General features: G+C 35.9%; 1 protein-coding gene across 6 annotated transcripts in view; it reads right to left on the bottom strand.

The window, feature by feature from the left end:
- etnk1 (ethanolamine kinase 1) overlaps positions 1-15,302 on the bottom strand; it is a 104,804-nt gene that overhangs the window by 23,576 nt on the left and 65,926 nt on the right. For 5 of the 6 annotated variants that reach the window (XM_028815761.2, XM_028815745.2, XM_028815753.2 and 2 more), the window contains exons 6-8: positions 14,071-14,231; positions 5,708-5,781; positions 1,751-4,508 (exon numbers count right to left, since the gene is read on the bottom strand). In XM_028815761.2, coding sequence (XP_028671594.1) covers positions 4,439-4,508; positions 5,708-5,781; positions 14,071-14,231 — 305 coding nt within the window. In that variant the 3' untranslated portion in view covers positions 1,751-4,438. Of the gene's footprint in view, positions 1-1,750; positions 4,509-5,707; positions 5,782-14,070; positions 14,232-15,302 lie in introns of those variants that run through there. The other variant, XM_051930154.1, reaches the window with a different exon arrangement.

Below are 15,302 nucleotides of genomic sequence, written 5' to 3' on the forward strand. Positions count from 1 at the left end.
AAAAAATGTTTGGAAATTATTGTACAAGATTAGAACCTTAGGAACATGGCTACAGGACATCATCTTCAATCTTAAGGACATATTTATACAGAAAAAATGTTTGGAAATTATTGTACAAGATTAGAACCTTAGGAACATGGCTACAGCACATCATCTTCAATCTTAAGGACAGAGTCAAAAATTAATATTTCAAATAGTAAAATAATTTTTAATGTCAAATACAGTGTCTTTTTTTAGGGTGACGGTGTAATTTTCTGTTTTTGGGCAGAATACTCCTATAATACTTTAACATGACGTATGTCCCCGCTTCAATGTGTGATTCACATACTTTGCTTTGGAGCATACAATTCTTGATGCAAAGCCATACTGAAAAATTCACAGTGACTTAAAGATTAAAATTATTGACTTCTTTTTTTCAAAAATTTTATTTTAAGGTTTTTCTCTTCAGTGGTAGCGCTGCTGCCGCGCAGTTAGGAGACCCGAGTTTGCTTCCCGGGTCCACCCTGTGTGGAGTTTGCATGTTCTCCCCGTGTCTGCGTGGGTTTCTTCCCATAGTCCAAAGACATACAGGTTAGGTGCATTGGCGACTCTACATTATCCCTAGTGTATGCATGTGCCCTGTGGTGGGCTGGCGCCCTGCCCAGGGTTTGTTTCCTGCCTTGTGTCCTGTGTTGGCTGGGATTGGCTCCAGCAGACCCCCCGTGACCCTGTAGTTAGGATATAGCGGGTTGGATAATTGATGGAAGGTTTCTTATCAGGCAGAGGGTGTATCTCTCCTCAAAAAACAAGAACCTTATGGGCAAGAGCAATCCTGGAAAGCGGCTACAATTTTTTTTTTTTTAGCAAATGGACCAAATGGTCAAAAGCCTGGCTTTGCGACACTTACTGTAATAGGTTTGTTCCTTACAACATTAAACAAACTTGTTTCTCCTTAGACTTCACCTGCGGTGATTCTGAACACAGCTCATCAATGTTAAGTGCACAAAATTAAGTGCACAAAATTCTCCATTCTTAGTTGGACACTCAGAACATCATTTGATATACCAGAATGGATGTGGCTCAGAAAAACGTTCCTGGATATCTTGTGTTTTCTGCCATCCTAATGATACATTTTTGCACCCAACATCAGATACAACTGGTCTATGTGCAATCTCACTACAGATCAACTTCAGACTGTTTTTTTTTTTTTTTAAACAGCTCTCATGTAGCAGCTTTCAGTGTACAAGAGCCACAATAATGATGGGGAGTTTTAATCATTTATTTATCACTACTATTCTCCTAAAAAGATGCTATTTTCTGAAAGGTATATGTAGAGGTTAAAATTAATTTCAAGAGTTTAAACAGTCATTCTGCAAATGACCGGTGCATCAGACAAAGGCCTCAAAATTGACATGCGAGTTAAACTATGAGTTAGCATTTTGACAAAGTGCCCCCAACAAAATATAAACTCATTATTCATGTAAAAAACCCAATTACACTTGTTTTATGTTTAAGAATTGGGATGCTCTGAGCATAGTCAAACAAACTAAGTTATAGAAAGCCCAGTTTATACTATGAGGTAATTCTCTTACAAGCACTTAAGAGTCTGTGACAGCTGAAGTCTGCCTCATTAGCTACACACATTCTGGGGTCATTAACCTAGTAAAGTGCACAAAGACCACACTTATCCGACAGATAATGGAACGATTCTTCAGTTCAATTTACTCTTGTATAATGCAACGAAAAGGGACACTAAATTAAGCAACTCAAATTAAAAATGCTAAATATATTTATTTTGTTTATTTTTAATGCAGTAATTATGTTTATGCAAGAAATCACTAAACACAAGCCAGTGGCTTACTACTTTGCAAGTACAGTACACAAGTGTGTGCAAAACCAGCCTAAGCAAAACATTATCTAAACTTGTTTCTTCAAATTCCAGATTAGTCAATTGTATTACATAATTCTTCTTCAAACAAAATGATACATTAGAAAGAAAACAGGATTGACTTAACTTTACCATATAAATGATATACTATTCATACAGAGGAAACAAACTTAAGTGAATCTGAGATGATGGTATCTTCGTGATCCCAACAGACTGTTGCTTATATCTGCATTGATTCCTGTTAACCTTCCTTAGGGTTTAATTACATTGGAGTTAAAAATGGGCAATGATGCCTGGAATTTATAACCCTGGCCACAAGGACAATATTGGCACAGGCAACTGAGGTGCTTTCCTGTGACACATATTATTCATCAAATTTTAATATAAATTATATTAAATAAAATAATGTAAATTTATACACACACACACAACATTTCAAAAAAGGAATTAGCAATTATTTTTGGTATTTAGAAGAAAATCATTCTAAATATTTTAAAAATATACACATGGTATAAATGTTACAAGCTCTATCTGGAAAAATTAATGATATAAAAGGTGAAAAGAAAACAAAAATTTTGAAGGAGATCATTTTACAATCATTTTGTTTTCCCCAGCTAAAAGTACACATATCATATCCGGATTTAAACTATTTTAGTAAATGTATACATTTGCATATATGATACAAAGCTCAATTTATACACTTTCATTTATTAATTATATTTACATATAATCTACAAATTGTCAGACAAAATTTTCACATGGAGCACTGCTTTACAAAAGCAAACATGTGCCACTATAGACTGTACTACAGTGAAAAAAATGAACATTGCCAGTTACCAAAAATATTCAATAACATTATGACGTTCCATTCAATGATTGCTGGAAGTCTTCACAGTATGTGCATGAGAGTAATTAATGCACAATACTAAGTTTGAAAGCTAAGATACAATCAATTTTTCCAACACTGGAATTCAAACTTAATATGGATAAATAATCAAGTAATGAGAAAATATCCTGAAACAGCAACATGGATTATACCATTCCATCCTTTCATACATATAGTAGAATGTTTAAACACAAGTACTGAATTTCCATTTTGCTTTAAAGAATTAACATGCACTTTTCTGGTAAGAAGTCCTTAAAATATTTGAAGAATATCGTATTATTAATACAACATGCTATAAGCACAAATGATTCTGGTCTACTTGATGCACTGCCGAAAAAAATTAATAGAAAAACAGCACAGATCAGCTGTCTGCAAAAATTAAATTGTTCAAGAATGTATCTTTTGAATTGTTTAATCTGATTAATTGCATTAATTTTTGCAAGTCAAATCATATTAATTATCAACTCTAATGCAATATAAAAAAATGAAATTCTTGTTTTAATTTTTTCAGCCTACTTCATATTAGCAAAGTTGCACTGTTATGTGAAACAATCACATATGCAAAGTTTTTCAGAAACTATCAGGTACTGTATTAGCCACTGATTTGAATCAGCCTGTATGTGAATTAGAAAAAAAAACACTGTCTGCAATTTGCAACAATTTTATACATTAAGGCATTGAAGATTTAATGTTTTTGTAAACAGTGGCTAGAGTTATTAAAGGTGTTATTTTGTCTGTGGCTAACTTGTTTTTGGCATATACATACATTGAACCTAAATATTAAAAAAAAAAAAAAAAAAAAAAAAAAAAACTTTAAATTCACATTAAAATTTTACATGACTACCTGTGTTAAACGGTTTACTTATTTCATTCAACTATAAACAAAATCCCTACATTTAAATGCTGCCATATAACAGATAAACGTGTTCACATACGTAAACTCCCAAGGTTTGTACTCTTTGTAGTAGCTGTACAATATATTTACAGATTCTCCAGGTTTGACAGGTTTTGAACAACCTATTCTCCAAACTACCATACACTCTCCAGATATGCATCATTACTAACAGACAAGAAACCGTTTTTTTTTTTTGTTTTTTTTCCCCCACTGTGGGAATAAAAATGTTTTCCTGGCAAAGAATTTCACAAAACAATTTTTGTAGGCAATCAGTTTAAACAGTAGGCAATTCAAGATATACTGACCATTAAAAACACATTAAAGGGATATAATTCAAAATCCAGTTTCTGGACCTCTTCACGCATTCAAGACAGCTGAGGTGTCCTATCTGTCATACTTACAATAACTACAATATTTAAATATACAGTGTATTTGTTTCTGAATGTCAATTGGATTTAGGCATTCCCTGATGCAGCACTGTAACTTTGTGGTAATATGTCTACATAGAATCAATGTCCAGATATTTACCGGGCTCAATGGTATATTACATAGTGTTAAAAACATAAGTGAAACAATACATCTGGATTTTTTTCTTTACCATACGTAACCTGAACATACAGTAAAGGGTTTTCCTTAAATAGAGGACTTGGAATGTCTTAAAATGAAAAAAAAAAGTTAAGATCATCATGTATTTGTTCGGCAAAACTGCAGCCAAACTGAACACCATGATTATTTTGGAATTTAGTGATGATCATCTTTTATACTGAAGTTTAAAAGAACTCGGAATTCTTTAAGGGAGGCTTAGAGCTGTAACTTCAGGTTTCATTTTGAAGTACTGAGTGAAACGAACCACTGCATACCTGTAGACAAAGGGGGAAAAAAAGTTAAGACACATGAAAGCAAATTGTAAAATACATTCCCACAATTAAATCTAAAATAAAATGAAAAAAACACAGGGGCAATAAATAAGCGGTGTGTTAGATAATCTCAGGTAATTTGTTTTCTACCACCAAGTGTAGATTGGTAGTAGCTTTAATACAAATATGCTTTTCATACTGTGAAGGAAAAGCATAATGTGCTTACGCGGACGGAGTTGTTCAAAGAGTAAAATTTGAATATATTTCTTCTAGGCCATTTTTCCTTCTTCGTTAACAAACAAACAAAAAAAAAAAAAAAAAAGAAATGGCCTTTGGGTTTTCCTGTAGTATTCACAAGTAGCATTTCTAACAAAAAAGTCACCATATAAAAGAACTAAATTGACATAAAATTTTTAAAATGTAGGTTTGAACCTGTATTAAGTGCTAAATAGTGCAGTTTTTCTTCAATTTCTTTCTAACATAACATTTCCTCAAATATTGGCAGGTGTTTATTGGGCTGATGCTCAAAATTTACAAGAAATTAAACTTCTAAACTATTAAACTTCAGTTTACCATTGGGCAACTATATACAAGCTGATAATGTTAAAATTTACTGAAATATATGTTAAGTTTACAAAACAATCTTATTAAACTATATTATCTGAAAATTAACAAAACTAGCTACACATAAATAATATCTTCATCTTTTTAACAATACCCTAAAATTGTATTACTCTGTCAATTCTGAAATCTGAAAAAGCATTAAGGAAAATATCTAACCCATCTGCTTGAGGAGTTGTAACTTTACATGTTAGTGAGACACTACAGGGTTCACATTAAGCAAAGTTGGAAAAAGAGGAGAAAGATTAGATGGATGTTTGAAGTTGTTCAGAAGAGTGGCTTTTAGGAAACAAATGTGGTGGAAAAGATAGAATGATGGAGTGAAGAAGTAGCCTGTGATGGATGGAGTTGTATGGGGAGAGACCAAGAAACAGAAATCTAAAGACGATGTTGAGGAAATTTCCCCCTGGGGACAAAGTTCTATTTGTCCATCTGAGATTATCAAAACCTCAGAAATTAGAAGTACGGAAGGCAGTCAGTCAGTCAACCTAGTTGAGACCACTTTTGATATATAATAAACTCTTTGAATTCTACGTTTTACATGTTTAGAGAGACCAATGTCCCAAACCACCAATACTTACCCAAGGTAATCAAAGTCAATTGTTGAGTATTTAGTTTGGATTAAAGCCCACAGTCCCCAGAAAAAATGAGAAGCCTGAAGGAAAAAAAAAATAAGACAATAAATGGTTATATTCACATTACTCACAACTATAGTTAGCGTTTTATCAGAAGAATCGCCTATTATTCAATTTCACTCATTTACTGGTACAGAACACTGTGTACATCTTTCTTGAAAACAAAAACATTTATCTTATATAAAAAAAAAATACCAGCAAATGCACTGTGCACAATGATTTTTATCAGTCATGCTGAGGCAATCAATTCTGCCTAATCTGCCAATCTATTTTCAGCTTTGAGAAGGCCCTCTCCGGTTAATTTGTCAGCCCTACACATACTTTGTAAAATTGGTCCATGTATAAAATGGCCACAACAGGCAGACCGTGTCTTTTATTGACTGCCAGAAAATGAAAGGAAAAAAAACCACCACAAAACTACAGATTTTGTAGAATTTTTGGAGTACAGTATTTATACTCGTAGGAGTTGACATCAATTATCCCAGCAGTTCTATGTGTTTTACAAGGTTGTAAGCATTTGGACCAAAGACATAAATGTGCCAGGTTGCAGCCAGCACAGAGAGACCAGCTAGCAGGAAAACCTAGAACTTACTGTTATACTGGAAAAAATTACTCAATAAGCATATGGCACTCCTTGTCAGAGAAAGCAATGTACAGGTGGTCTCTTAAAATGGGTCCAGATTGGTATCCGTAACAGCCATTTGCACATGTGAGATTTCAGTATATTGAGAGGTTTCCATCAGCAGAATGAAGACAGCAAACGGTGAAGAATTATGTAGTAACTGCAAGTATAAGTTTTACTGGTGTCGTTACTAGAACATTGTTAACTGCAGCTGACCAGTAACATTCTTTGAATTGGGATCTCCTGACTGGTATTCTGCATAAGCTAAAGCAAATGCAAAAAACACTGATTTGAGAACAAATACATATGGATGGAGTGAAGGGCAAAAATTAATGGAAAACTAATGGAAATAGTGTTAAGATAACCATTTCTGACGAATACATAAAGATAATTTTAAAATTATTGTGCTTAAGAAGATCTATGTAGTAAAACAGAACTACACGTTCATAAAATATACAATACTTCCCCCTAGTGGATACTTTTAAAAATGTTTTGCTTGTGTTGCAAATGTTCATATTCACAGTTAATTTGGTTTTGCTTTACAGTTTTGAGCAAGATACTGTATTGCATAAAACTAATCATTGCTAATCTTAAATATACACTTTCTCAAAAAGTAAAACTAGGTAATTTTCATTTTCTTTTCAAGTTAATGGATTACTACAAACTGAAACAATGTTTTTTAAGCCTTCTTCAAGTACTACCGGGAAATGTTTGAAATCCTCATAACTGGAACTGAACTGAGCAAGTTCATAAATGAAAAAAGGATGGATGGATGATTGCTACAAGAAGAAGTGAAGCATGTTAGGCATTCATGAGTGGCATCGGGGATTGGACAAGAGGCCAGAGTTTACAGGTCCAATATTTTAATTTCATTTGTGAGTCAACTTTTTTTGTGGATTTGTAAATAACAGGAGACTGTTTGAATCCTGGTCCTGATCACTGTCTATTCTACAGTTTACACACTACCCTACTTTGTAGGTACTTTAGTGTTCCCCTCACATCCCATGAATGTATAGGATAGGTTAACTGTTTACCTAATGGGCCCAGTGCAGACATGGCCTGCACAGATTCCTGCCTTCTGCCTGATTTTGACAGCATAACTACAGAAATCTACATATCCTAAAATTAATACAAAATGAAAACACCATGGGGCGGCACGGTGGCGCAGTGGGTAGTGCTGCTGCCTCGCAGTTAGGAGACCCGGGTTCGCTTCCTGGGTCCTCCCTGTGTGGAGTTTGCATGTTCTCCCCGCGTCTGTGTGGGTTTCCTCTGGGTGCTCTGGTTTCCTACCACAGTCCCAAGACATGCAGGTTAGGTGCATTGGCGATCCTAAATTGTCCCTAGTGGGTGCTTGGGGTGTGTGTGTGTGTGTGTGTGTGTGTGTGTGCACGCGCGCGCTCTGCGGTGGGCTGGTCCTGCCCAGGGTTTGTTTCCTGTGTTGGCTGGGACTGGCTCCAGCAGACAAAAATTCTTATTTGCATCAACATGCAACATGTCGCCTCTATCCACTACAATGATTAATGATTATAACAAACCTTCCTTGAAACTTCCGTCTTCTTTATCTAGAATAGCTATTGATTTAATGTTAGGATTATAATGTGCAGTTAAAGTAGAAGTACTGCATGGAAATGTGTTGTATTTAACGGTCCTATTAGAGTTTGCTTCAAGTAAAAACTGGGTAACATTTTGGGGTTAAGGAAAGTATTTTATAGATTTCTATTATCTGCGCGCTGCTTCAAACCCATTGACTTTCCTGGGAATTATTTCAAGGGTCATACATCCCAGGTATAAGGTGGCAGGCAAGGTATGATTCAAATTGTTATCTGTAGGGACAGTGGACATAGTATTCCATACTGCAGGGGTGCGGAAATCCAACGCCCGACTCGTCCGACACGGGTAAATTGACCATCGGACAAGCGTGTTTTTCTGTTTCAGTTGTCCGTGGACAAGTGCAATTTTCTGGAGAAAAATTATTATTATTAGGGCACATTTTACCACTACTTTCACATTTTAAACATTTGGGTACGTACTTTGTGCGGAAACAGTCTACTTAGGCATGTTCTTCATGTCTCAAATTGGTCTTCAATATTGTTTACAAAATGACGGCTGATTTTTCAAAGGGGAAGCACTCTTACGGTCTTACAGAAGAAGTATTTTACCCTAATACTTACATGCTTGGAGATGCGGTCATTTTTTTCATGCCGACATTACGATGTAATCTGATTTTTTCATTATAATCAATAACTTTTATATATTACCAGTAATGGCGTACTGCACGATAACATGCAGTGAATAAATACACTTGACTTGAGCATTCATAGTTTTCATCCTCTTTCTCTGTACGTTTAGCATACATTTGCTCAGAGGTTGATGTGCTTGTTGCTTCCTGAGCAGCCCTTCTTTTCTCCACCCTAGCGGCCCGCTGCTTCTCTTCTTTTGTCGGCATCTTTTTGCGTTAAAACTGATTAAGTTAGTTTTTGTGTTGCAATTACTTAGTACATTTTCTTTAATTTTTCACTTAAACTGGCACTTAAGTCTTCCATCTGCCTCAAGAATGATTAGCGAAGGTGGTGGGGAATGAACGGCTCCCATACGCATGCGCCGCCCTGCTGCGCACTTCCGAGAGTTGATTCAACAATAAAATAAAATAAAAATAAAGAATAATACAAATCATCACCCCGAAAGCGGATAGTAGACGTCACGTAGTATACTGTATGTGTACCAAATTTCAAGTCAAAAGGTGAAATGGTTTGCGAGCGACAGGTGATTTAAAATCCTGGACAGACAAACAAACAGCCACGGTAGCGTATTATAGAAGAAGATTGATAAAATTCATTGTTTCTACATAAAAATGCAGTCATTTTACTTACAATACAATTGTTTTCACCATATAACAAAGCTTGTTAGGCAGTTAATCTTTCCTGAAATTTGCGATTTCATGTAGGTTGTGATATATTAAGGAGTTGAGAAATTTATTGCGTGATAACATCAATTTTGATGAGCTGTCAATAGATCGTTTTTGATTAGCGAATATTTCATATAAAACAAGTTGGTTTCGCGCTGTCAGTTTATTAAAAATAAAGAAGAAAACATTCTAACGGTTTCCAAAGGTTATGAAATATCTATAAAAATCTTCACTGTAACTGTAGTATGTGAAACAGAACTAGTGTAGCTATAATGAAGGCATTGTTTATTAGTGAGTTAAAATGATAAGGGAATCTTTTATAAAATGTTCTAGAGCAAGATGGCAAAATACTACTCCCTGAAAGAACTTTTTTCAGTTTTAAAATGGAAGGCAGTTTTGGTATCAATAAAAGAGATCAGAAAAAATAAACTATTTTTCACTTTTGTTATTTGTTTATGGACAAGTGAATTTAACTGGCGAACAAGGGGATTTTCTAAGTTTACTTGTCCGTGGACAAGTAGAACAAAATTTGATTTCCACACCCCTGCATACTGCAAAACATAATGGGGTAAAAAAACAAATCTACAATAAAGTCATTGTGTTCAAAATCTCTAGTCAACTACAGTGGAAATGTAAAGATTTGGGCACCCTTGCTTAAAATGTCTGCTACTGTTAACAGTTAAGTGAGCAGAAGATTATCTGATCATCAAAAGTCATACATTTAAAGATGGTACATTTCTTTAATATTCTAAGCAAGATTACATTTTTATTTCCATCATTGACAGGTACAAGATTCCAAAAAAATGAAAAAGGCTGGAAGCAAAAAGTTTGGGCACCCGACATGGTCAGTACTTAGTAACACATATTTTGGCAAATGTCACAGCCTATAAATGCTTTTTGTAGCCAGCCAAGAGTCATTCAGATTTTGCTTAGGATATTTTCCTACATTCTTCCTTGAAAAAGACTTCTAATCCTGCAAGATTCTTAGGCCGTCTTGCATGCACTTCTCTTTTGAGATCTATTCGCAGATTTTCAATGATTAGGTCAGAGGACTGTGAGGGACATGGCAAAACCATCAGATTGCACCTCTTGGGGTATTCCATCATAGATTTTGAGGTATATTTCTGATCATTATCTTGTTGTGGGACCCATCCGTTTTTTTTTTTTTTTTTTAACTTCAACTTGATCCACCCTCAGGCTTAATAGTTGGAGAGGTGTTCTTTTCCTGGAATTTGGCACCCTTTTTACTTCAAACATACCTTTGCACATTGTGGCCAAAAAGTTCTTTTTTGACTTCATCAGTCTGTTCTCAGGACTCGTCTCCAAAATGCACCCTTCTTGTTTGGATGCTCATTTGTGTAGAAGAAGAATGTTCTCCTCAGCACCATGTATTTTGTGTGTTTAGTAAATTAGAATTTTTATAATAACTATTTTGTAACTTGCCAGTGAGAGACGCTTTGGCTTATGAAATAACAAAAATATGTTATTCCAGGGTTCAGGAGAAATAGTGTCCACATGAATAAAATCTAAGCTGTTTCTTGTTTTCCCTTTCTCAGAGTGAATGTTTCAGGGACAAGGTCACAAGGCTGCAGAAAGTACATGTAGTTTATGCAAAGGCATCTCTCCTGTGCTTAGCTTTGAAAACACAGATAACGCTTAGCTCAACAGACATATTGTTTAACTTTACTGTTTTGATAAGGATGTTCTTTCTGTCTTATTAATCATAAGATGCTGAAGTATAAAAAAAACCCCTCCTGGCTTTTGATCAGGGTTCAATTGAGCTTTGCGGCAATAAGTTATGCTCTTTTGAATCTCTACTTACTGTGACTCTGAATGAATAAACAAGAGAATTGAGAAAAAATATTATCTGCCTGTTTTCAGTGTGCCTTTTTCGTCCACATTTGCAAACATCAGGTGTTGAATTTTGTGGCTAGGACACAGGAAAGGTTTTACTCTGCTGAATCTACCATGAAGGTTATATTTGTTCAGGTGTTGCTGCATAGTGAACCAATGCACCACCACTCCAGAGTCTGCTAAATCTTCCTGGAGGTCTTTTGCTATCAAATGGAGGTTTTTATTGCCTCTTTGTCAATCCAACGAGCAGTTCTTTCAGAAAGTTTCCTTGGTCTTCCTGACCTCAACTCGACTTCCACCGTGCCTGTTAACTACCATTTCTTAACATCATGAACTGAGGAAAAAGCTACCTCAAAATGCTTTAGAGGGGGCTGGGTGGTCTCATGGTCTGGAACCCCTGCAGATTTTATTTTTTTTCTCCAGCCGTCTGGAGTTTTTTTGTTTTTTCTGTCCTCCCTGGCCATTGGACCTTACTCTTATTCTATGTTAATTAGTGTGGGCTTATTTTAATTCTTACTTTGTCTTTTTTCTCTTTTCTTCATCAAGTAAAGCACTTTGAGCTACATTATTTGTATGAAAATGTGCTATATACATAAATGTTGTTGTTGTATCTTCTTGTAGCTATCTCCTGCATTGTGAGCATGAATTATTTTATTTTTCAGAGTGCTAGGCAGCCGCTTAGAGGGGCCTATGGCTGCTGATTGTTGGGACAAGGTGAGAGGAGTCAGAGAATTTATACAGCTTTGCAATTTGCATCAGCTGGGGTTTCCTAAAGCTGACTGAACAAGCCATAACTCTAATGAGCCAATTAAGGTCTGAGACCTTGGTAAAATTTATCCGAGACCTCAAAGAAGTTGGGGTGCCCAAACGTTTGCATGGTGCTCCTTTCCTTTTTTCAGTGTACAATTGTACAAAAAAAACCCAAAAAAAAAACCACTAATCTTTCATAAAATGCTGAAAAGAAATGTGTTATCTTTAACTTTATGCCTTTTGGTGATCAGTTCATCTTCTGCTCAGTTAATTATTCACATTAACAGTCCTAGAGGAGACAAGCTTGTATCTTCCGGGATGCTGCTGAAACAGGCAGCGATTTAGGGAATTGCCCAGGAAGAAATTCATGGTTCAAAGGTTGTTCTCTATTAGTGGCCCACCACACTAAGGGGCTAAAGTCAAGAAATGCCTTTAAACTTAAGACGAGAAGAATTATATCTAACAAATTGGATGAATATAAAATAGGAAATTATCAGCATTGGGCCAAAGCTGTTTTGGAGGATTGTTGGAAATATGCATATAATGACAGGAATAGTTCTGAGTGGTTAGCAAAGAAGGATGGATAATATGAAATTGATAATATTCAGATTAGCCCAGTGGTAGTCTGGGAAGGGATTTCACCATGGAAATTTCAGGAGCCAGCTGTTAACCTTAAACTTTTTGGATTATTGGGGAAAACATATGGTGGAAAGGTGTGTGTGTGTATGCATGAGGGACTGTTGGAGAATGTGGGAAAATTATCATTCTTTACAGGTACATAGAGATGGTCCTTACTAATCGTGTGAGTTTGGCATCTTTGTTACTTCTTGAAAAGGTAAACTTGAAAAGATTGTAACAATAATCACTGGGCTACAGTGGCTAAGAATATAAAAAAATGGCTATTTGTTCTTATTCTGTACCTCCATTAAAAAGTGTAAAATCCTTTTGTTCTTGTGGGCAGAATTTACAAATGGGAAGTATATTCTATTGTGTATGTGTTTGTGTATGTAAGGAAAAGATTGAATTTTGCTGGGTTCCACCTCATATGGGGATGTATGGAAATGAAAAAGCTGACAAATGCAAAAGACAACTGCAACCCTTAGAAATTTTGAAATGGATAAATAGTGGACTTTAGTAAAGAATAGGTAAATTCCATAATAAATAAGGTAGGAATTATAAAATGGCAAGAGGTGTGAGACAGATGCACACTTGGTAGGTGGTATTATGGACTACATAAATTTGTTCAGGTTAGACACTTTGCATAAAAACCCAGAAAGGAAGAAAGGCAGATGGCATGACTCTAATTTGAAAAATCACTGGAAAACATGTGAAAGGTACATATAAACATGTGATAATGGAATGTTAAATATAAATATAAATATTCTGTAATGCGGGAGAGGACCTTCAGGAAAATAACAGGGAGACCAGGAGATGATATTAGGGATATGCTAGAAGCAAAGGAAGGAAAAGCGAAATTGTGTATAGCATTTGTAAAGTTTTTACTTAGTACAGGATTGAGTGAAAGAATATGGTACTTCTTGTTTAGCTTTATACTTCTACACAGTATGTGGCAATAAGTGCACCTTCAGGTTAGGTATGCTCCGCCATTAAATCAAAGAAGCAGGGGATAATGTCAAATGACAAGTGTGGGAAAGGAAAGAGGTGGAGTGCTGTATGTGGGTATTGTTGGCAAGTGGGAGAAACATAATTTTCACTTGTTGAAGATACATAATCCTATGGCAATGGTGTCAGGCTTTTGCTTTACGTTACAATGTTTTGTTAGAAAGTTGAAGGAAAAAAAAAAAAAAAAAAGGTTAATTCTTTATAAATGTATATCTTTACACTGTTACCACTTCTTAATTTTTGTAAATAATTAAAATGCATTTAATAGAAAGGATGCATAATTTTTGCATTATTCAAGGTCTATGGTAGCATGTCCCACAAGTTTAGATGATTAAGGGCTTACATGCAAGTTCAGTCTTTAGCTGCTTTCTTAATTTGTATATACACACACATACCCCACCATTTTCAGTGTAACAAAACTTAAACTTAGTATAGATAATGCCCTTAGAATCAACAATTCTGAATCTAAATTGCAAACAACAAAAAGTAGAACCGGTTAAGATATGGAGACAATTAAAAGGAGAACAACTGGTTTACTAATTATGGTAAACTTACAAGAGCAAATTGGTTTACTTGAACATAGAGTACTTCAACTTCATTGTCAGAAACCTCTGAACCTTGACCTTTGAATTCTTTATAGGCTTCCAGATATGCTCTTAGCCACTGTAGTTGCAACTCCCTGTTGGGATACTGAGCATAGTCTACTTCATTAAGACCTGAAAAAGACAGATATAATAGTTTTGAAGACTTAATGGGATGTTTATTTATTAACAAGAGAAAAGGGTACAATTCAAGGGTTGCAATTCAAATACATACTTTCAAGGTTAACTGGAGACCATCTTGCATCATTTTAATAATTATTTTAACAATTTTATGATCTATATACGCCCCTGCTGCATATGTTCTGGGGGAGCAACCATGGGCAACTCAATACCTCCCCTGGGACGCTTGGTGGCAGCCTCCCTGGCCGAAGGTGATACCTCAACCTCCCACAGGGCTTCATGGGAGATGGAGTCCTCCACAGCCCGGTTGGGAGCTGGGGTGGCCGCCAGGGTGTGCTGTATGGATTCCACAGCCCAGCTGGACAAATCTTCAGCCCCATCCGGAAGTGCAATTGGAACCAGGTGGTCAAGCACCTCGAACACTTCCAGGTGGGCTAAAAATGGGGCCAGCCACCACTTAGTGGCCAGAGTCGGGAGGAGAGGACGAAGCTTCAAGGGAGAAGTGGTGGAGCAAGAAGGGCATATTTTGTGGTGATTAGCAGTGCTTAATTGGGACTGTGTATTGCCTGTGGGTCATGGGGAACACGTGCACCCACAGGGGAAGAAAAATAAACTGTTCTTTTATACGTGCCTCCGAGTGTAATCTGTGCCGGGTCGGGCGCTATATAGCGCTATTGTTACAGATGTTAAATATAATTTTCTCTCAGAGATCAGTGCAGGGGCTACTGCTCCTTTTAATAAACATAAATGAACATGATAATATAAATAGCAAGCTTGTTAATTTTGCAGGTAGGAGTGTGCAACATATATAGTGTTCAATAATATCTTAATTGTTTAAATGATGTGTGAGCTGATATTATTGAGTATCTCACTCATTTTGCAAAATACAATCAAAAGCCCACCGTGAGAGACTACACATTCACTGTCTAACATAACCTAACAGGATAGACTACTCCACGTGTGCAGTCAGCAAACAAGTAAAGCTAGCGTAGCTGCATAAAAATGAGTGAGTAAACAGCGCCAGGGGTTAAAACAACCTCGCAATCTATGTCATTAGATTTAATT

This window comes from Erpetoichthys calabaricus, chromosome 1 (assembly GCF_900747795.2).
Source record: "Erpetoichthys calabaricus chromosome 1, fErpCal1.3, whole genome shotgun sequence".
Classification (NCBI taxonomy): domain Eukaryota; kingdom Metazoa; phylum Chordata; class Cladistia; order Polypteriformes; family Polypteridae; genus Erpetoichthys; species Erpetoichthys calabaricus.